This window comes from Xenopus laevis, chromosome 7L (assembly GCF_017654675.1).
Source record: "Xenopus laevis strain J_2021 chromosome 7L, Xenopus_laevis_v10.1, whole genome shotgun sequence".
In the NCBI taxonomy this organism is placed as follows: domain Eukaryota; kingdom Metazoa; phylum Chordata; class Amphibia; order Anura; family Pipidae; genus Xenopus; species Xenopus laevis.
The window spans coordinates 48,376,029-48,399,688 of NC_054383.1; the positions used below are offsets into that span (position 1 = coordinate 48,376,029).

The following is a 23,660-nucleotide window of genomic DNA, read 5'->3' on the forward strand; positions in this document are numbered from 1 at the left end:
TAAAATCATTATCACAATCACATTATCACAAAATTGTTTGCAGAAAATTACAATTACAGTCCCTTCAAACATAAAAATGTGGTTTACATTAGCATATCATTTACTTTCAAAAGAATCCCCCAAGAATGTAGAAGATTGCCCCATTGGTGGATCCCCATAAGGCCTATCCAGCCCCATACACTAAGTTCCAGAGGCCCATTAGACGAGGACCGCTTCAACGCACCAATGTGCTTTAGATCCAACGGGATTTTTTTGGGGGTGGAGGCTGGCAGTCAAAAAACAATTGCTCTGTGTGGCTACAAATGTATTACTGTTTATTATTAATGTTGCTTTTCAGGCCTTCTCCTATTTATCTTCCAGACTTTCATTAAAACCCTGATATCCAGTTAGCTATTGAAATTCCACATTGGAGAGTTGCCGAATGTAAACTGAATTAAATCAAGGCCACAAAAAACTAAAAAACCAAGACCAGTTTGCAAACTGGGAATATCACTGTCTATCATCATACTAAATATAATGCAAAGGTAATCTACCCCTTAAGCCCCATAATGTTCTGCAGTTGATTTCAGGATTTATGTGCAACTAAATAGTTGGCCTCATTGTGGTCTCTTCAGAAGCAAATCAACTATAGTATACAGAACGCATTTTATTACATCCTGCAGCGAAATACCTGTCGTTCATGCGATCACCTATGCCTTCGGAATGGCGCATAGGTTGCTTTTACCGTCACTCATCGTTCAAATCTGCAATCACACCTCCGACCTCTACCCTCCCCTCTCAGTCGTCAGTCATACGAACTCCACCCTTAGCCTTCTGCCCTCAGTCTTCCGCCCTCAGCCGTCCATCCTCTGCCCTCAGTCTTCCGCCCTCAGCCCTATATCCTCCTCCCTCAGTCCTCTTCCTTCCGCCCTCGCTCACCACTTTAGAAACTTATGGATAAGACTGTTGGCTGGAAAGAGAGATCTGAGGGGGGAGTGCTGAGGAAAGACGGTGGAGGGCTGAGGGCGGAGTTGGTATGACTGACTGCTGAGAAGGGGGTAGACAACGGAGGTGTGACTGCAGATTTGGACGATGAGTGACTGTAAAAGCAACCGATACGCCATTCCGAAGGTATAGGACATCGCATGAAGGACAGGTATTTCGCTGCAGGATGTCCTAAAATGCATTCGGTAATAGTGACTTAGTGGCTCAATGCTGCCCCCTCTTTACATGTGTATGCTGCAAGGAGGGAATGAAGTGCTCAGTGACAGAGTATACGGAAAGCATTGAGTAACTTTGCTCATTCTCTGACTCAGTGCTGCCCCCTTCCTATGTACCCTGCAGCTGTGTTTTTCGAACTATTGTCTCCATATAGCAGTGAGTAAACACCGTGCAGAGGGAACATTTCAATGGGGCTAATAAAAAGCTATGCGTTGTAAGGAATGACCGGGAGCAGTTGAGCTCTAGTGCAGCAAACATGACAAAGTGGAAAAGTAAATTAAAGGGCCTTTTGCTTAAAGGGCCTATGCGCCGTGTCACAATGACACAGGGATTTTTAGTGCCACATATAATGGGCTTAAAGGTTAGGAACAACAACAATTCAAACTTAGTATATTCAGCAATGTTTTTCATAGTTAGAGAGAGAGTGTTTGTAGAACTGGTTTCCAAACATAAGCTCATTTAAGTGCATAGCAGTTGCACAACAGCGCAGACAGTAGCATTAGTGGCGCTAAACGTGATAATAACATTCAGCCAGCAGAAAAGGTTGTAAATGCCTTTCAAATCAAATGCAGCTGGATTGGTGGGTATGCCTGTGATTTTAAGTTTCCATAGCACTAAAACAACAACCAAAGCCTAGCAGACCCGACTCCGAGTAAAGAACACGAGTGCAATTGCACTTCCCCACAAGAACGCTCCCCCATTACCCAAGCGCACGCAATGACTCCGCCTACTCCCGGCCACGCGCACACACCATATAAAGTGAGCGGCTGCGGGTTCTCCTCCCTGCTGTCACAGCGCTAGCGGCCACTGCTGTCATTCACTCTCCAACCATTCTGCGGTCTTTTCACCGTCCCTTAACAATGTACCGATACCTGGGGGAGTTGGTATCCCGCGGAGGGGGTGCCCTGGCTTCATGCACTGCTGATAGTGTTTTGCCGCTTTCAGCCGCACCCATTCTGCGTCGCTACAGCCATGCAGTGAACGGAGACGATGACCCCAACTTCTTCAAGATGGTGGAGGGATTCTTCGACAGGGGCGCCGGCATTGTGGAGGACAAGTTGGTGGAGGACTTACGGACACGCGAGACGGAGGAGCAAAAGAGGCTGCGGGTGAGGGGGATCCTACGCATCATAAAACCCTGCAACCACGTCTTGAGTGTCAGCTTCCCTATCAAACGGGACAATGGCGAGTGGGAGGTGATCGAGGGCTACCGGGCACAGCACAGCCAGCACCGGACTCCGTGCAAGGGAGGTGAGACTAAAAGGGGGGACTATTTGTAAGTGGGCTGAGTATATGATCATCATGTGGAGCTGCCAGGCTGTTTAACTGGGGGAGCTTCATGAAGCCTGTTTAGAAGCCTTAGATAAAACTGCATTTTCTAAATCTATATGTATACATCAGCCTTTGAGCCACAGTTTTCTAGCAAAACAAATCCGCATTCCCATCAGATCTCATCTGTCACCATCCAGGACCCAAAATATGCATTGTTTGAAATCTGGCTCTGACTGGTCTTTAGTATGTACCCCACCACTCCATTGGTCCATATCATGCTGCCCCTCTATGGGGGTGGGGTGCAGCCTTACAGTTTGATAAATATGCCATAACTAAATCACTTTTTTAACAATGCGCCTTGGCATGCAATTGCTCTTCTCAGAAAGATCAAGGGACAACCGGATCTCCTTATGTTACCATATTTGATCATAATGTAACACATCCTTATTGGGGATGGAAGGCTAAAAAACAAATGTTCTCAATCGGCTAATGGGCCAGTACAGTTCTACATGCAGTGATCTGCCACTGGTCACAAACCGTTATTGCACAAAGACAACCATTAACATGTAATATTTTATGTACTTAACACTGCAACAGCCGTTTTGATTCAGGCCTTCTTGGATTTAGTTAGGAGTGGCATCTGTCTTTTAAACACTGTGATGTAATAGCCCCTTCCATACCCCCTGTTCATCCACTTTAGATCGTGATTGGCAGCCAGGTCATGTGCTCATTTGCATGACGAGATGAATTTGTTTTTCAGAGAGTGCAGCTGTGAGGATCAGTGTTGTACATTGACTGATTTATACCTGTACCCTTTCATTTATTTTAAGCCTTGTACACTGTTGTAAACACAAACATACTTGCAGCATAGCATATTAGCCTGCACTTTATTATGTAGTGTAGTAACTGATGTAAATGTGAACTATGTAAAGCTTCAAGGTCACAGGATAACTTCTGTTAGACAAAATAACTCCCAAGGTGCATGTGTGGCACATGAGACTAGGCTAAGGGTTTTGCTTGACCGCATTTCCAATTTTAATTTATACCTCTAAGGCAATACAGGTATGGGACCTGTTATCCAGAACGCTCGGGACCTGGGGTTTTCCGGATAACGGATCTTTCCATAATTTGGGTCTTCATGCCTTAAGTCTACTAGAAATTTATTTAAACATTAAATAAACCCAATAGGCTGGTTTTGCTTCCAATAAGGATTACCTATATCGTAATTGGGATCAAGTAAAAGCTACTGTTTTATTATTACAGAGAAAAGGGAAATCATTTTTAAAAATTTGGATAAAATGGAGTCTATGGGAGACTACCATTCCGTAATTCGGAGCTTTCTGGATATCGGGTTTCCGGATAAGGGATCCTATATCTGTACTTCATCTAATATACCTGTCTATATGACTAGTTCCCCAAAGTTGCTGTCAATGTTTTAAACTATTTTGTATTGTCTAATTCCTTTCTCCACCCCCCCTCCAAGGGTTTTGGAATCTACCTCTCCTAATAAATGGGGAAGAGTCTTGTGTGTGTGTGTGTGTGTTTATTTCTTTATTTTTAGTTTTCTTTTTTCATATGCCTATCCTTCATTATGCCCATGGAGCATTCTGGCTAATATAAATATTCAGAAGCTGTCACCTTTCTTGACCTGCTGTTCTATTCTGGTCTTGTCACATCAGGGCCAAAGTCTGGTAGACTTAATACATGTTCCAGTTTCAGAAATCATGCCTTCAGTGTATCCTGGAAAATAGCAAGTGGAACAGTAACCTTCATATCCAAGAAGTTCCATGAACCTACCCATATTTTGTAACTGAAACTAGTTGAGCATTTGTACTCTCCGATACAACTTATATAGTTGCAAAATGCTGGAAGTTAGCGAGTGTGGATGTCAGTACTTCTAGATCCAAATTGTGAAGAAATAACCAAAAGCTAATATCTGTTTATAATACACAAAAAAAAGCCTTGAATATCTTGTAAATTATATCCTTCTAAACGGTGAGTACTGATGTCATTTCTGTCACATGACTCACTTAAATTTGTGTATTATAATAAATAAAGTACCCCCAGTTGTAAAATATGAGGATATTAGAAGTTACCTCGGAGTTCCATGACCTGTATATGGTCATGAAACTCCTCGGTAACTTATAATATCCTTATATTTTACAAGAGGGGGTACTTTATTCACTATATAAAAGGTATCATTCATTCTGAGAAATATGAGGGTTGCCATTTTACTTTCAGGGAGTGGTACAAGGAAAATGTCTTTATTCAGAAAGCTTTTGATTTTGGGCCAGTGGAAACTGTGGTAATAAACTAACAATGAGTCATGCTAAGAACTACATTTTTTCATTTATCTGTGTAAAAACTAGTTGGGGAATTTGTGCTGTTAATAACAGGGCGAGTGAAAGCAATAAGGAGCTCTAACTTGTAGCATTAAGGATTATTTTGTAACAGATTTCATTTTAATTACACCAGAACATGAGATTATGTCTTCCAAAGATAATTGCCCATTCTTGGTATAAGCAACTGCATGCCCCAATGCTGGAAAGTGGTTTCACAAGGGGATTATGTAATAAAAGGCACTAAGTTTGCTTTACTGATCACCTGTTTAAATGCAAACATCTTATTGGTTGCTGTAGGTTACTGTTCCAAGGCAAACTTAGTGCCTTTTAGTATGTACGGTGGTTGGAATTTCGTTATAGTTGAAAAGCTGTGTAAATTGCATGTGTTGTCAAAGCAAGATTATTATGCAATAGCAATTGTAGTTATTTGTGGCTAGGAAAAGCTTGCACATTTCTTGACAAAAGTAGACCACTGTTCTGTCTTTTAGATTGGTGAAAGTACTGTATAGCAATGCACCACACAGTAGGGATACAATATTAATATCAGTTATAGCATCTCAAGTTCAGTAACAGAAGGCTAATACATTTTGTTACCCTAGTTATTGGCAGTTCTTTTTTGTTGCTATTCTAATTTTATTATTCATTTCTCTTTATTCATTTCTTAGGTATTCGCTACAGCACAGAAGTCAGTGTTGATGAAGTAAAAGCCTTGGCATCATTAATGACCTACAAATGTGCAGTAGTTGGTAAGTATGTTTGGCATTTTGAATCCGACTGCAGTAAATATTAGTTGGCCCTTGAAAATGAAAATAATGTAAACCTAATATTTTAATTAAATAGAATTTACTTTCTGGTTAACTATCACTTCTGTTGGAGTTGGTAGTGACTTAAAACTGCCTTTTGTAAATTAGCATAAAACTTCTTAATTTTCTTTCCACTAAATTAATTAGGGTACGCACTAGGAATCTTTATAGAACCGCAAATAAAACTATTTAAATTCAGTCTTGGGGTTGAGAAATATATACATTTATGAAGGGCATGCCGTATTGCAACATGCCACAGGACAGAACTCTAGATTAATGCAGTCAAAGATAATACCTGTTTGAAGTATTCTACACAGAGTTAAAATTACTTATGCTTGAGATAGTTACTTATTACTGACTTTATTACAATTTTTTTTTTTTTTTTGCAGATGTGCCTTTTGGAGGAGCCAAAGCTGGTGTAAAAATTAACACAAGAAACTACTCTGTAAGTATGATAGGTCTGCAGGTTTAAACAATCCTCTTCAGTTTTAGTATGTTATAGAATGGCTAATTCTAAGCAACTTTTAAATTGGTCTTCTGACTCTTTCCAGCCTTTAAATGGGGGTCACTGGCCTAATCTATAAAAAAAAAAAAAAAATGCTCTGTAAGACTACACATTTATCGTTATTGCTACTTTTTATTACTTGCCTTTTATTACTCTTAGTTATATCCCAGTCTCTCATTCATATCAATGTGTGGTTGCTAGGGTAAATTGGACCAGACTTCTGAACTTGCAAACTGGAGAGCTGTTGAATAAAAAGCTAAATAACTCAAATACCATACAAAATTAAAATCACTCTCTACATCATACTAAAAGTTAATTTAAGGATGAACAACCCCTTTAAACATTACTGACACTTGCCAGCATATTGTGTGATTATCATCTCTAGGACCCAATGCCCTGGGGGGGGTTATTACGTTTTAAAAATCAGTGGCTGCAGATCTAACTTGCCCCAGGTTTTCTTCCGAGAGTGGTCATACAGCCAACAGCTTGACTCTTATTATGACTAAAAGACTGCAGAGCCATAAGCCATAAAATGGTCCTCTCCAGATCATGGCACTTGAGAATAACATGGGCATAAATGACTGATAAGGGATGTAACGTGTATATTCATGTATAACGAAGGTCTGTACTTGCTGATAACATAGAACTTTGGTCTGCATATTGGAGGTATCTCTATACCCATAAAGTTAAATTGCTATACTTAGACCAGTATTTTCAGTATAAGATAACAGAGTTTGTTTGACATATAATACATATTTTTATCATCAGTTTGCCTCTTAGTAAGTGCATCAATCAAATTACAGTCCCTTTTCGTTAATTTTTTTTTCTTTAAGAATTATTGTGTATATGTTTGCATTTATAGGATGCAGAACTGGAAAAGATAACTAGAAGGTTTACAATAGAACTCGCAAAGAAGGGCTTTATTGGTAAGTCTTAAGCCTCTGTTCTGTGAAGCCATTCAGTGCAGTTTTGTGTATTTGTCTAGTAAATAATATTATAAGTGCATACATAGGCTAACCTGAGTCAAATGAAGATTAAAGGAGAATTCAACCCTAAACTTAAAAAAAAACCCCTATCCTACATAGACCCTCCCCCCAGCCTTAAGTGTTACCCCGGGCAAATGCCCCTAACGTTTTACTTACCCCTCGGTGCAGATTCAGGCATCAGAGTTCATAGGCGCCATCTTCTTCTTTTCGGAATGAGACCGGCATGTCGGCGCATGCACAGTTGAAACGACTTTCTGTATCGTGATAACTTCGCATGCGCTGAAACTCATAAAAATGGTCGAAAGGTGGTCTCGTTCCGAAGATTACCGAAGCGGCTTAAGATGGCGCCCATGAACTCTGGTGCCTGAATCTGCATCGAGGGGTTAGTAAAACGTCAGGGGCATTTGCCCGGGGTAACACTTAGGCTGGAGGGAGGGGGGTCTATATAGGGTAGGGGTGTACTTTTTTTTTTTTTTTTAAGTTTAGGTTTGAATTCTCCTTTAAGCTGAGCGGTGAGATACTGACAGAGTTGGCCATCTACATGGCTCTTCATTTGGCTTATGACCAAATTGAACAGATCATATTGGAAAGCAGTAGCTTTTGACATTTACCTGGTTTGCTGAAGCTCTGTCTACTACTTACTGATAAACTGACAAAACAGTTTTTTTCTGAATTGATTTTCATCTTAAATTGAATCTCATCCATGCATTTTCATGGGATAAACAGTTTTCTCACTGAATTGTATCTGGCTCATTTTTAAAGCTGCCTTCCAATGGAGCATGTGTTCAAAAAAAGTGCCTGACCATAACTGTGTATGTATGACAATCTTGAGTCTCTAGTGTAGCTAGATGAGTATTGGGGAAAATCTACAGATTTTTGGCAAATCATGACTTTTCTTGTGAATTCACTCTTGGCCATCCCATAATGTTATTGACTCCCCCATTAGAGAGGCTCTAGAGTCAAGGGGGCAGGACAAAGTAGGGAAAATTGAATTCCAGTAGCCTATTATGTCTCTTCAACACTGGAAAAGTAGGCTAGTAACTATTTTGCCACAAAGATCAAAGACATCTGCAGTCATTCACTACTCTAATTTAATTCATTAGGAGTCTTTGTTCAGACAGCATACAAGGTTTTGATTTCTTTAATACAATAGGCTTTTTGCTGTCTACTGCATAGGTAATAGGAGCTTTTATCTTGTGGTACAAAATCTGATTTTTATAATCTGGAATAGGATCATATTAGTGCCTTATAATCCTTCTATTAATAAATATTTGCCCACTCTACAGTTACTTTTATTCCCTCCCAATAACTTCATGTTTTTTCAACAGGACCGGGCATAGATGTTCCAGCTCCAGATATGAGTACAGGTGAAAGAGAAATGTCATGGATTGCAGATACTTATGCTAATACAATTGGCTACACGGTAAGCCTAAGGATAGACATTTTGTGAAATGGACTAGGAATGTGCCCTTTACTTTATCAAAACATATACTTTAAGGAGAACCATCACTATTAATAAAATAAAAAATATATACACAGCACACTCATGCTGTAAAGTCACCAGCATAGTTCAGCTTGAAGTAGCTGATTTCAAATGTTCAAAACACAAATGACAAAATCATGGTTGTTTGCAGTAGCAAAAAAGATACATTGAAAAAACATACTCCTACTTTTATAAATGAAAAAGAAGTAAGCTTCCACTATAGTTAAGTTGATTTTTATTTTAACCATTACAGTTCCCCTTCAAAAGCACACAAGAACCTACAAAATACATTTGAAAATAAAGTCTTTTCTTTATTCATAAATGTTATAATTCGTAGACCTGTGCTTTATATTCTATGGCGTGCTTTTTGTGCATGATTGCATTTCTAGAGATGTACAGATGTATTTCTGGAACAACTTTGTATAAGTGTATAATTTATTCATAAAGCTGGTTATTAACGGTTTTGTTGCAACTGATAAGCACAACAGAAAAATGATTTATTTGCTGAGTTAAAGGTATAGTCTTTTTATGTTGCCATTGATTTATAGCTGAGTAAGGTGAACATTTGCATTGCACCACCTAAATAGTTATTCATTTGTTCATTCATTTGATCTTTATCAATTAAACCTCTATATTCGGAGCCTTAAGCCAAGAGCACCTGTCTTTTAACGTGGCCCATATATGTATGCTTGTGGTCTTGGTACAATTTATAGAGGCTCACTAATATTATTTTTGGAACCTTGTATTGCAAGCCAAATACCTGGAATTTACAGCTAAATGTTCTATATAGGGAACCAATTTGAGAAAACCTTCTTAATAACTTCACTAACGTAATGGATAATCCGTTTTGTGGTGTTTCTCACGCACACACTCATAAGGGGTCACTCGCATCACCCCTTATGACACCATAAAACCCCCACCCATGTGACTGTGGTAATATACAACTGATACAATCAGGTGGTCACAAAAATAAAGGAATAGCATTCAAACAAATCTGAGAGATACCTGGGTGCTTTGTATAATAAAAGTTGTAAGGTCTACCATCTCCTAGTTAATCAACACATAATTGCTTTTAAAGGTGATTGGTAAATACGGTATGGGTTAACCGTCATAGTGCAGACTTGCTAAATTATCTCTTGCATGACTCTCTGCTTGTTGGAGGAGAACTTCAAATATACCAGAATTCTAGTTTCCTGCCAAAACCAGTTTCCAGAAGACATTAATCTTTATACAAAAACATATTCGACGTATAAACTTAATTTATCTTATCTTGTTATGCTAAGTATATATTAAGTTAATACTATATGAAGTTAATATTGTAATTCAGAAGACGAATGCCAGTTATAATGACTGATAACCCACTTGCAGGATATCAATGCTCATGCTTGTGTAACTGGAAAACCTATCAGCCAAGGCGGTATTCATGGTCGCATATCTGCAACTGGTCGAGGTGTCTTCCATGGCATTGAAAACTTTATCAATGAGGCTTCCTATATGAGCCAACTGGGAATGACTCCTGGGTTTGGTGACAAGACTTTTGCCATTCAGGTAAGACCTGGTGTTGTCTCAATCTGCTATATGACCCACTCTTGTTTTGCATATAAGGATATATGAACATTCTTGTTACCTTGTTCATTAAATGATAAAAAATTATAACACCTGCTTCTATATTGCATGTGTTCCATAAAAGTTTCCAGATGTACAACCCCCCCTAATTAGTTTTTATGAAATCAGTAGGACAATGGAAATGTCGTAGATGTGCTTGGTATGGAGCAGCAGGAGACGCAGCCTGCATAAGGGGCCCTGTCTTTACCGCTTGCTCTAAGGTGGGAGGCAAGGACAGGGCTAGGGTGTACCTTCTGATACTCTATGCATGAATCTCCAGATTTTTGATCCAATGCTCCGCTTAAAGAGCAGCAAACCCATTCATTAATGCCCCCTATAGCCATTACTTGCGTAAAAATGGTTGAAATGGAGAGCTTTTAACTACGTGTAGAGGATTTTATAAGATGCCAAAATTGGTTGACAAAATTCATGCATTATTATTATTAACATGTATTTATATAGCGCCAACATATTGTGTAGCACTGTAAAGTAAATGTGATTATACAACTAAATCACATGAATTATATACATAGAACATATGGAGTTACATACATCACAATCAATACAGGTACAAAAAGGTGAGGAAGGCCCTATGCATAGGCATAGCCTCTAAAGGGGAGGGAGTAATACACAAGTTGTGGAAGTGGGCAAGATTGAATTAAGTGGTTGAGAAAAGTGGTATTGTATGTGGTTTTGCTTTTGGTAGTTAAGCAGATTGAGGGTAGGCTTCTCGAAAGAAGTGCGTTTTAAGAGAATTCTTGAAAGCAGAAAGCTTGGGAGAAAGTCAGACAGACTGTGGGAGAGAGTTCCAGAGGAGGGGTGCAGCCCTTGCAAAGTCTTGAATGTGAGGATGTAATGAGAGAAGAGTTGAGTAGCAGGTCAGTAGAGGAGCGTAGTAAGCGATTTGGTGAGTATATAGAGATGAGTTCAGAGATGTAGTGTGGGGCAGACTTATGAAGTGCTTTGAAAGTCAGTGTCATTAATTTGAATTTGATTCTGAAAGGTAACGGAGGCCAGTGCAGGGATTGAAAGAATGGCGAGGCAGAGGAGGAGCGGTTGCTGAGGTATATAAGCCTCGCAGCAGTGTTCATTATGGACTGGAGAGGTGACAGTCTCTGGAGGGGAAGGCCAATTAAAAGAGAGTTACAATAGTCTAGACGTGATCTGACGAGAGAGTGAATAAGAATTTTGGCAGCATCTTGGGTGATAAATGATCGTATTTTGGATATGTTCCTTAGGTGGAAGTGACATGATTTAATAAGTGACTGGATATGAGGAGTGAATGACAGGGCAGAATCTAGGATAACCCCAAGGCACCGGGCCTGGGGAGAGGGGGTGATAGTGGAATTGTTAACTATGATGGATACTTCTGGGATGTTACTGGTCTTAGTTGGAGGAAAGAGAACCATTTCAGTTTTAGAGAGGTAGCCTATTTAGATGATCTTGCTGTATTCAAGAGACAAAGAAAAGACAAAGCTGAACTGAAGCTGCAGGCAGCAACAGAGCAACTAATGTTAATAAATGTGTAACATCTGAGTAAAGAGCCACTGAAACTGAAAGGCAATTTGCAAAATGTTTTTTAAATATAATGTTAAACATTAACCTGTACAAGGTACAGTTTTATTATTACGGAAAAAAAGGAAATCATTTTTTAAAAATTAGATTATTTTAAAAAGTCTACGGGAGATGGCTTTTCTGTAAATGCACTGCTTTCTGGATAATGGGTTTGTGGATCACAAATCCCATTCCTGTACATGGTTTGAAGGGGTATGTGTATGCTGTACACATGTTGTACGCAAGATGATGCTTGGAGACATGTAAAGGAAATGGATTTTTCATTCTTTTATAACCCACACAACTCAGGAATAGACCTCCGTCTTACTCGCAAGCATAACCATCAACAGATAGAAAACAAATAGATGTACTGTAATTGATTGGGCAAATCACTTCCCACTCACCATTCAAAATAAATTTACAACAAAACTAAAGCCCCAATGGATGCTAAACACTGAAACACCCCAATACTAGGGAACTATATAAGGAATGAATTTTGCTATACATGAAACCAGCTAGCATCCACAATATAAATAAAATATAATAAAAGTAAAACATAATAAGAGGCCTAAACTAACAAAGGAGATAAAAATAGAAATTTCAATGAGGCACAGCAAACATGCATCACTAAGAGAGACTTCTGACATGTTTGCTAATGAGTTATTGCTCCAATCCGTGCACTATTACTGGTATAACATGACTGAGTGGGAAGAAAAGAGCTTAAATATTTAAATTAAAAAAAAAAAAGTTTGTACTCTTGCAGTATAAAAGGTGGCTGTACATGACCTGATCTGCTCCTTTGGCGAGGTCGCTAAATGAGGGCATCTGGTTCTGATTTGGCCACTGACCAGCTGTTTTCCTTGTCCGGCAGATTTTTCAAACCTGCCTGATATGTGGCCAATATTTTTTTTCATTCCAAAAATCGACCCATGTATAGCCAAATTATGACACAAAACACTTTGGTCTGCAAATAAAATGTTGATTGGTCTGTAGGTGTGTAGAGCCCTATGAATGAAATTAGACTCCTGTATAACAAAACAATGTATGACCGATGTGTAGGTCTGAAGATTTTTTATTTTTTTATTTTTTATACAAACAAGACTAAATAAAATAACCTATTTGTAGCCTATACATGACCCTCATTTATAAATCCAACTTATTCCTTTTAGGGATTTGGTAATGTGGGTCTTCACTCCATGAGATATCTTCACCGATTTGGTGCCAAATGTGTTGGAATTGGTGAAATTGATGGGACCATCTGGAACCCAAATGGCATTGACCCTAAAGAGCTTGAGGACTACAAACTCGTAAGTTGTTTTTTTTTATTTAAAAAATTCTGTAATGTTGTTTTTTTTTTTGTTTTTTTTATTTTACCAAAAAGAGACAAATTATTTTTGTGATTACTAAATGCAGTATTTACCTTTCTAGATGTTTGCTTTGAAACCGATGACCAGTAAATTCTACCAGCTGATTGGTTGCTATGGGTTACTGCTCCTGGGTAAACGTAGTGCCTTTTATTACATAACCCCCTAAGGCATGCTATTACGAAGATGAATTCAGATGAATGTTTTATTTATATAACTATTATGGCTGCTCCTGCTGCAGACATATGTTGGACAATGTTAACTTTTGGTAGTGGGCTGCGCAATCTGAGGTTGTCTGGCCTTTTTCAGCAGGGTTTGGATTCGCTTGAATCCTTGTGCCTGGCCGAACAATATTCTGTCAATATCGTGTGACTTTCTGTCACAATACAAGGAAGTAAAACGATTTTTAGCCTTGTGCGGCTCCCTTCCTGAATTATTAGTCATTTTCTTCAGACTCTTTCCAGCTTTCAAATGGCAGTCACTGACTCAATTTAAAAAACAAATGTTTTGTAAAGGTACACATTTATTGTAATTGCTACTTTTTAATACTACTGTTTCTATTCAGGCCCATTTCTATTCATATTCCCTTTTCTTCAAATCAATGCATGGTAGCTATGATAATGTGGACCATAGCAACCAGATGGCTGAAATTGCAAACTGGAATGCTGCTGAATAAAAAGTTAAATTACTCAAAAATCACAAGCAATAACAAATTAAACCCAGTTGCAGATTGACTCAAAATATCACTCTACATCATACCAAAAGTTAATTTAAAGGTGAACAGCCCTTTAATATATGTGAATTGGATGCCCTCTTGCCTTCTTTGTGAAAGGTCTTTTCTGTGCTTTCACTGTGTGAAATCCTCACATTCCATGTCATAAGGACACTGGATACAAGAGGAAATAAATCTGGTTGCAAAACCATGCTCAAAATATAAATCTTTAAAGATTTCTGGGATGCCATTCCCAGAACCCAATAATGTGGCCAAGAACAAGAAAGTTTAGGGTATTTTGTGGTAAAGTGGAATCCTCAGGTTATCCAGTCGTGCGGTGGTGGATTAAGGACATGTGAGGCCCCTAGGCTACACTTTCCACAGGGCCCCCCTCCTAGGGCAGAGTCGGAAAACCATGGTGCGCGCAGCGCGCCGAATATTTTTAAACCACACCCCTTTTTGGCCACACCCCAAATACCACACCCATTTAAAAAAACATTATTCTGTCATGCCAGTTTTAAATGGATAATCAGGATATTATACGCAGATCTGACAGTATACATTTACTACAAAAAATGGAAAATTGGCATATTAACCCTAGCAGTTACAGTATAATCACTGTAGAAATGGCCAATGAACACTCCATTGATCCCAGACAAGTAAGTAAGATGACTAAAACATAGCCAACAAACAGAAAGTCTCTGTGACCTTGTCTGTGCTTGTGGCAGATTGGCAGTAAGGCAGAGCCAAGAGAAGCAACTCTGAGAAAACATAAATCTGAGTAGTGAAACTGTTGAAGTGGAGCTCCCTGTTCATTAAAGGGGTTGTTCACCTTTAAAATAACTTTAAGCATGATGTAGAGAATATTCTGAAACAATTTGCAATTGGTTTTCATTATTTATTATTTGTCTTTTAATTATATAGCTTTTTATTCAGCAGCTCTCCAGTTTTCAATTTCAGCAGTCTGTTTGCTAGGGTCCAATTACCCTAGCAACTATAAATTGATTTGAATGAAAGACTGGGATATGAATTGCAGAGAGCCTGAATAAAAAAATGTAGCAATAAAAGTATAGCCTTACAAGGCATTGAGCAAGATGGTACGGTGTCAATTACTACAACAACAATAACAAACTATGTAAATTATGTGTTTGAAAACATGACAATATGAAGATACTTTGCTAAGGTAGAATATCAGTTTTGATTACATAATTTGACATATTCTGTGAGCTACAGATGTCAAATTAATCACAAAAATTCACAAAATAGGCCCGCTACAGCCTTTTGCATCAATGGAATGAAACTGTTGTATTACACTGCACTAAGGGGTGTCCAGAAAAAGATCGAATGGCTGTAGGTTTATCAAATACTTTCCCACCACTGTACTACAGACAAGCTATGCTGACAATCAGTGGGCTTACCCTTAAATAAAAAAAACTACCTTTGTACTACCCTGTTAAATTGTACACATAGCTTCTCTGCCTTATCGCTATCAAAGGCGCTATATTTCAAATCAGCCAGCACAGGAACAGGAGTCTCCGCCTGCCATGTTACCTCACTGGTGCACTGAAGGAAGCAGGCACTTATCTACATTCTCTTCCAGCCAGGGGAACGCACTGTTGTTGTAATAAATGCGCACACCATGTAGGAGACGCACACTCATCATACATCACTCGCACAGTTTTTTTTTTTTTCCCCTGCACACTCTGGCTTTGGAGGAAGCCAGTTGCTAGGCAGGTACTCCCCCCTCCCCTCATAGCTCCTGCCTACCTCCTGGAATGTGTTCGCTCCTCTCAAAGTTAACAGCGCGTGATGTTGGTGGGAGAGAACAGCTTCCTGCTGCTGGCTACTTTCATGGTGAGGGCCGACTGGAAGCAATCGGTCTCAGGTGCGGTTGGTGACGTCATGCGCAATGCGCCGCAGAGACGCGCTCAAATGCAAGTAACTTCTCTTCAGGGATGCAGGCCCTATCGGGGGTGCAGCGGCACGGGCCCTGGTACAACTGCACCCCTGGTAGCTCCACCACTGGCCGGACCTGGTGATTTTTCTTTTTTAATTTAAAAAAAATAAAAAAATTTGCAGTAAGAAACTAATGGGCCCCTACCACTAATGGGCCCCTAGGCTAGCCTAGGCATTAATCCGCCCCTGCAGTCGTGTCTAGGTCCATTTTCTTGTAGGAATGCAAAATACAGGAAGCAAGGAAACAGGCAAACAAGTTACACAATGTTTCCAGTTAGTATGTGTGAAAATGAAGCGAAATAAAATGTCACGGTCGGCACCCTAAATCCAGAACCGATGCTAAGCACCCTGTTCTCGGCTCTTGCTTCTGCCTTTAACAGCCACCTTTCACCTCGGGAGGAGCCCTGGGCTAATCGGATGCCGCCAGGTCTTAATAATAAGGGTTCTGGACGAGCAAAGGGGCACGACTGAAAAGGAAAGTCTTTTGGGCAGAAGGTCGCAGTACAAGGCGTAGGCAGAAAGCGGAGTCAAATCAGGCCAGGTCGTGGCAGGCAGCGTACAAGTGGAGTCAAACAGGCAAAGGTCAAACCAGGAGATCAATCAGAAGGGATTCGGATGCAGAAGAGCCGGTTACCAGGCAGGGTCAGGATATAGAAGTCAGAATTGTCGGAAGCAGGCAGGGGTCAAAAACAGGCAAACAGATCACAAAATACTGAAGCTTAGAAAGCACAGAGGCACCAGGAACACACAATGTGGAAACCTATAACAGGCAAAGTAGCCTTTAAATATATTCAACTATAAATCCGGACGTGCAGGGCAAAGGTCAGTTTAAATATATTCAAAATTGCGTGCTGTGATAGCACGCCAGCATCGGTGACAATAAATCCGGAAGTGAGCCCCTAAACCAGAGGATTTTGGCCGGCAGCACCACGCGGCAGGCGTCCCCGCCGGAGGAGTGGCAGCCGTCCCCGCCGCCCCACTGGACCACCAGGGCAAGTTTTAATCACATAAAGGCAGTTAAATCTGTATACATCTTGTTGATTATCTTAGTATGTATGCACAGATCCCTTTGTCAGGGAGGTTTTGCTGGAATTATTTTTGCGTGATGGCCATTTTACTGAGAATTTTTAAAGGAGAACTAAACCCCCTTGCGAATAAAAACCCCTACCCTCCATAGCCCCCCCCCCCCGTAAGTAAATGCCCCTAAGCTGGTAATTACCCCTCATTGCAGAGTCGGCGCAGCGGAGCTCACGGGTGCCATCTTCAGCATTTATGGAATCTTCAGTAAGTATGCGGCACATGTGCAGTTTTAACAATATTTTGGCAACTGCGCATCTCCCTAAAGCCACAGAAATTGCTGAAGGGACCTGAAGATTACCAAAGTGCCGCAAGATTGCGCGCGTGATCTCCACTGCTCGCTGACTCTGCAGTGAGGGGTAATTACCAGCTTTGGGGCATTTACGTGTGTGAACATCTTTGTGGGGGGACTGTGGAGGGTAGTGGTTTTTATTAGCAAGGGGGTTTAGTTTTCCTTTAATACCACAAGATGGTGCCATTTTCATACTTTTCATCAAAGAAACATCTGTTAAATTGTCCAGAATATTGTCTTACAACAAACATGTTGCAAATGATTTCTTTTTGAGCATTCATCTTTAATTTTTTTTTTTCCTCAAAATATCCTAGATTTGGTCTTAACACGGCAGCAAGACCTGACCTATTCAGAGTTTCATACTTCATAGAAGTATTTTTGTTTTGTTTCTTTTAATAGCAATACGGGACAATTGTTGGGTTTCCAAAGGCCCAGCCATATGATGGAAACATCTTAGAGGCAGATTGTGACATTCTTATTCCAGCTGCTAGTGAGAAGCAACTGACAAAGTCTAATGCACATAAAATAAAGGCTAAGGTAAGGACTGACTATACAATTAAATTGTATTTCCTGAATTATGTACATTCTATATTCCAAAATCTTACGTCCGCTTTTCCCCAAATAGATTATAGCAGAAGGGGCCAATGGTCCTACAACCCCAGAAGCTGACAAAATCTTCCTTGAAAGAAACATCATGGTCATTCCAGTAAGTTTCTTATATTACATGACTGTCTTGTCCAGCCACTTGTTATGATGAGATTTTTTATTTTGTTTTCATCAGCATATCTATAGTTTTGAAAGATATAAATTTATTTATTTAATGGACCATAATAATCTGTCTTTGAAAGTATTTCCCAAACCCCATTAGACTCACAGCCATTGTAGCCCTCTCTCGCTTTCCTGCGAGTTGGTGCACACTTCAAGTCCCCAAATCAATCGTTTCTCAATGTAACTGTGTAAGGCTAAGAGCACAATATGTGGATAATCTGCTTTTTCTATGCCTGCATTTTGTGATTAAATTACTGTGAGCTTCAGGGGGCTTGGGAAATGGTTTCTCCAAGTTGGAGAGAGATACTATCAAGGATTCTTTTTACTATATATGCCTGTTTAAAATTAATTTGTATTTCATTTTAGAAGTTCATATTTTGATGCACCTTTTATACAACTGAATGAGCTCACTTGAGCAATATTTATGCATAGTCGATTGTACAGAGCTCATCTGCATATTTAGAAAGGAGTATAAAATTATATCATATTAATGAAGATTTTAGTCCATTTTGGACCTTCCATAATCTATTGCAGTCAATGGTATTTAGATGACATAGCATTTCTGCCGTGAGCAGTGCCCTATAATGCTGTGTAAAAGTGTCAGTACTATGCATTACATAGCTTTATAATTATATAATAAAGTAGCAAAGCTGATTTTTATTTATAGTTTATAAAAAATAAAAAAAAGGCTCTTGTGTATGATCAGTGGTCATAGGTTTGTTTTTTTTTAATAAAAGTTAATTTTGGTATAAGGTATTTACTTGCTTTGTATTTTTATTTTTCAATAAATTTTATTTTTCAGGATCTGTATTTGAATGCTGGTGGTGTCACAGTTTCTTATTTTGAGTGGCTTAAAAATCTTAATCATGTTAGCTATGGACGTTTGGCCTTCAAATATGAACGGGACTCAAACTACCATTTGCTCAGTAAGGATTTATTTATTTTTTAACCTATACTTCTATTTAAATAGTTCCAAATAATATATAAACTGCTTTATTTTTTTTAATTTATTTTTTTTCATTTAGTGTCTGTCCAAGAGAGCTTAGAAAGAAAGTTTGGGAAGCATGGTGGAGCCATCCCAGTTGTGCCAACAGCAGAATTCCAGGCTAGAATATCTGTAAGTACTGGTTGCTTGTTTAACTGTAAATTCTGAAGCCCCATGTCAAACATAAGGAGAAGACTAGCTGTCTCGTAGTTCTGCTAGTCTGACTTCACTTATTGATTGGTCTTCATGCCATTTTTATTTTTTTTTCTCTTGTACCCACACCTACCTACCTTTTCTCTTTCGTTTTCTCTATATATTCCAATCCTTAACATTTGCTCATGTTGCACAACTGAATTTATTTCAAGTACTTTTTAAGTGTACCTCATTTTTAAAATTCCATATAAAAAATAAAATCAGAAACTGGGAATATTACATTTAGTAGCGGTGAACCCTTCTGCCAAATGTACTACCAGCAGCACACACGCCTACCGCAAGTAGGTGATAATCAAGCCTATTGTAGCACCACTACCTCATACTTGTAGGTGTATTGATTATTGGTGGTGATTCTGATCTGGGACCAATTACATGGATGCCCTGTATTCTCCAGAAAAGAACCCTACAGCCCAAAAACATATTTGTTGTTTAATTTACCTCAAGTTGTTCTGAAAAACTTCTGTTATTTGCATATATTAAATATTTGAAACTAAACCTCAAGTAAAGTACTGATGGTCTTTAGCCGTTAACTTCTACCCTGGGCCTGTACTCCTCTTCAAGACATTTATCAGCTGGGGTGCTTTCCTCCAAATGCCTCACTGACATTGTTTCTGTATCCCAGACATCCTCTGCACTTATTGAAGCTAATTGCATGCGCTGGACAGAAATTAGATTTTATCGCACATGTGTTCACTCAGGGCAGCACAGGGAATATCTGGAACAAAGGCCACTCCGAATAAATAAAACGTTGCCTACCCAGTATAGGGAGCAAGTGACTATCAACACCAAAAAAAAACTTTTTTGTAAACTTTTTTTTTTATGATATTTTTTCAAGTGTCAGGTTCTCTTGAGGTGAATAAAGAAAAACTTGGCATATGGCATATAAACAATAGACATGACTTGTATATACAAATGCTACTGATATTGCCTTAAGCAATGGTGTGGCATTGGCTGAACTCTGTAGAGTTTGTAATTAAAATGTTCCTATAAAACATGCATTAGTAGTAGGCTAAGCAGAAATGGGTTATGTTCACCTTTCTCATTTTATATAGAACTAGAGAATGTCCTTACATCACGGTCCCTACTAACTAGATAACTGTTCATTCAAAACTGGAGAGAAAAAACAATGATAAACTACTGTTTAGAATACTGTATACATCACACTTAAAACGGGTTTTAATGCAGACATCCACCCTGAATGGTGACTGTGGTTTTCATTGTTGACAAAGCTATTCAAAGGCATTGTAGATGGTCTGTTTATAATGTTTTTTTTGTGGGTTTGGAATTATTTGTTTTTATTTTGCAGCATTTTATTTTAGCATTGGCAAGCTGGTTGCAAGGATGGCAACCACACCAGTTTAAATGTCAGGATGCATGATGAACAGGGCAGCAGCTGGATACAAAGATTAATCAAAATTAATTTGTAAAATAACAGAAATCTGTAGCTTCAGTTTGCCTTTTGGTTACCTGATTTAGCCAGAAAGCATTTTAAAATACAATGAAATGGTGCAAAAAAAATAAATAATTACAATAAGTAGATTGTGTATGTGCATGACAGATTAGTTTGCTTTCCCTTTATAGAAAGCATACTTGTTCTAAGCAGTAAATAATTCATTATTACAGTCTTAAAAAACAAAGCATATTCTATGTGTTTCTTTTTTGTACAGGGCGCATCTGAGAAAGATATTGTCCATTCTGGCTTGGCATATACAATGGAACGATCTGCAAGGGTACGTTTACAAACAGATTCTTTACAAAAAACATAGATTCTTTACTAGGATGTTTTCTTATTTCAGTGAATGAATAGTGGAAGATTATGTGCCTTCTTCAGTCCAGTTCTAAAAAAATCTTCAGAAGCTTGGTATCTAATTCAAAGCTTAACAGATATTTTTGGAGAGTTATGTTTATCTTGATATTTTTTGCACGGCATTCTTACATAGAATTCCCCAAATATTCTTTTCCTCTCGGTTGCTAACTATACTTGTCTGAAATATTTAAGCAAACTGTGTTTCTGGTAAGAGTATCAAATGCATGAATTTGTATGAAATGTAATGTGACAAACTTTTTCATAATTCCGTCCGTAATTATACTTTTCCAAGCAAGCAGAAGAATATAGAAATCCTAATCTTAAAAAGAATTACAGAATGACTGAAATTATGTTTTGTATTATTCGGATATATGTTGGAAAAGTAAATCGCATAGTGAAAATGCTAATGTAGGCCATGGCTTGTGCTTTATTCAAACTCTCTAAAAAAAAAACTTAATACGATAAAGGATAATGACATTAAGAAGGATTTGTGGAGCCCGATGACATTGTGCGACATATTGCACCACTACAAAATGCATCTGGGGAACTTTTTGCTGCTGAGAAATGGCAAGAAAGCAATAATCACAGGTGCAGCATCTCCCCCCAAATGCACTTTGTAGAAGTGTAATATATTTCATGTTAGCAGTGGAGCCAGTGGGGAAAAAATGTGGTGTGACATTAGCCTTTGACTAGTGGTTTCCCAGGGACTCCACTGCCTTCCTTTTTAAATGTACTGGACTGGGTGTTGTACCTGGAAGAGTACCCGCCATGATTAATTTCCCAGGGTGACATAGGCATACTGTAAGTGATTTATTATAAGTGATTTGTTATAATATAGCAACAATAGCTACAAAAGTCATCAGGATTTCTGTACCGATAGCACTTAATTTTTTTTAAAATGCTAATTATTAAAATTCATTGTAAAATGCATGTGTACCTTGGCTGTTTCTGATATTTAATCTATTCCGTTACAGCAAATCATGCGCACTGCTATGAAGTACAACCTCGGTTTGGACCTAAGAACCGCTGCCTACGTAAACGCTATAGAAAAAGTATTCAAGGTGTACAATGAGGCTGGCCTGACTTTCACATAAGAAGGAAACCTGTTGGAGCATTATTATTTGCCATGATTTTCATAAAAAAAAAAAAAAAACTTTCATATATGTTTACATGTAACAGAGGCTTATTTTTAATCTCCCCCTTAACATATCGCATTTAAGGTTTTTTTTTGTGCCGTGTCATAGAGGACTCTAGTTCCAAATGCTTCCGTCCTTTTTTTTTTTTGGGGATTTTTTTTGTAAACTTACACTACTAGTGTATGTCAAATTGCCACATGCATAGGAATTAACTCAATTCTTTATCATTTACCTCTTGGCACCTACTTGGTTATCTGTTCATCGAATTTTTTTTTTTATGGGGCACAATCTCAAATTCCTGTGAGATTTTGTCATCTCCAAAAAATGAGTGCAGGTTAACCAGTGATTTATTGTGACTGATCAGGTGATGAACTGAAGTTCAAGTTAACCACTTATTGCCTTAGAAACCAGGTGTTTTGTGTTGGCTTCTATTTTTTGTGTTTTTTTATGGTACCCACAAGCTTAAATCATGAGCCATTTCTGGGTTTTTAGAAATGTAATTTCTTTACCATGTCTAAGAGATACAACCTGACGGGTATCTTTTAATTTTAGTACAGAAACTATAAAAGGGAGGGACTCTTCAAGTTTAGATCTGAAATACTATAACAATAAAAGCTAAAATCTCTTCTGATAACTGTATATTGAGTCGCTTTGAAAATACTTCTAGATTAAGCCTATCGCAACAATGCATTTTTATTGAACAGTATGAGATGTCTTTTTGGAATTGAAACATCTTTTTATTGTTGCAGATAAACTTCTGCAGGGCATTTTTGAGCTTTGCTGCTGGAACATAATACCCTTAAAGTTATGTTGGGTTTCATCCCACTCATTAAAAAAACCTTAGACCTGGGGAGGGGAGGGAATCACAAAAAGTAGAATTAAGATAAATTTGGAGTTAAGTTGGAAGTTTAATGTGCGATTAAACCAGAACATCATCTCTTTTTTTTAAATAAAATAGTTAAAGTAAAGCAATTTCGCTAATTTAACAGTTTAACCAACACCACAAGTGATATTCTATTACCAGATTTACAATTTTTGTAAAGAGTACAAAACTACTATACTGATTAAGGCTTTTGTCAATTTCACATTATTTTAACTTCAAAGATATTTTTTACTTCATTTCAGTTTCGTCTACTTTTAATTCCTACCCCATTCTGTATATGCAAAGTAACTGCTGGAGTAAGAGGTTATTGTAGCCATGTTAATGGGACTGCAACTCAATCTATATGCAATTTGACATGAGATGCATTGCATGATTTAGGGCTGGATATTAACTTGACCCAGGGATCTACATGTTGCAGAAATCAATGACCAAGCAATGTTATCTGTGAATTGTGAAACTGTTCTGTAACAATTTTGTTCTTACCCCGGCTATTCAGGTGCTCAGTGTTGCATCAATAATTGACATGACATGGAAAGCTTTGACTCGCGTTGCTATTTAGTGGATATATTCAAAATATGTTTTTTAATATAAGGCTAGCCTTGCATAGTTCCAAGGGCTTATCAGAAGCCTTGGCACATGTATGATCTGCACATTGGCTTTTTTTTATAACTGCATGACTTAAAGTGATCAAACACATTAAAATCCTTATTTCAAATA

The 23,660-nt window shown here is 38.4% G+C and overlaps 1 protein-coding gene across 1 annotated transcript; it reads left to right on the top strand.

The window, feature by feature from the left end:
* Positions 1-1,961: 1,961 nt before the first annotated feature.
* Positions 1,962-23,660, top strand: glud1.L (glutamate dehydrogenase 1 L homeolog). Its single transcript, XM_018225520.2, has 13 exons — positions 1,962-2,451; positions 5,480-5,560; positions 6,007-6,062; positions 6,985-7,048; positions 8,437-8,531; positions 9,960-10,139; positions 12,920-13,057; positions 17,551-17,688; positions 17,777-17,857; positions 18,722-18,845; positions 18,945-19,036; positions 20,785-20,847; positions 21,899-23,660. The coding sequence occupies exons 1-13, from the start codon at positions 2,061-2,063 to the stop codon at positions 22,016-22,018; spliced, it is 1,623 nt and encodes a 540-aa protein (XP_018081009.1). The 5' UTR covers positions 1,962-2,060; the 3' UTR covers positions 22,019-23,660.

Excerpts from the sequence above, each read along its gene's own strand:
- glud1.L (XM_018225520.2), top strand. The coding sequence starts at position 2,061 with ATGTACCGATACCTGGGGGAGTTGGTATCCCGCGGAGGGGGTGCCCTG. Across the intron at positions 2,452-5,479 it reads CCGGACTCCGTGCAAGGGAG|GTATTCGCTACAGCACAGAA; the intron begins GTGAGACTAAAA and ends TTCATTTCTTAG. Across the intron at positions 10,140-12,919 it reads ACAAGACTTTTGCCATTCAG|GGATTTGGTAATGTGGGTCT; the intron begins GTAAGACCTGGT and ends TATTCCTTTTAG.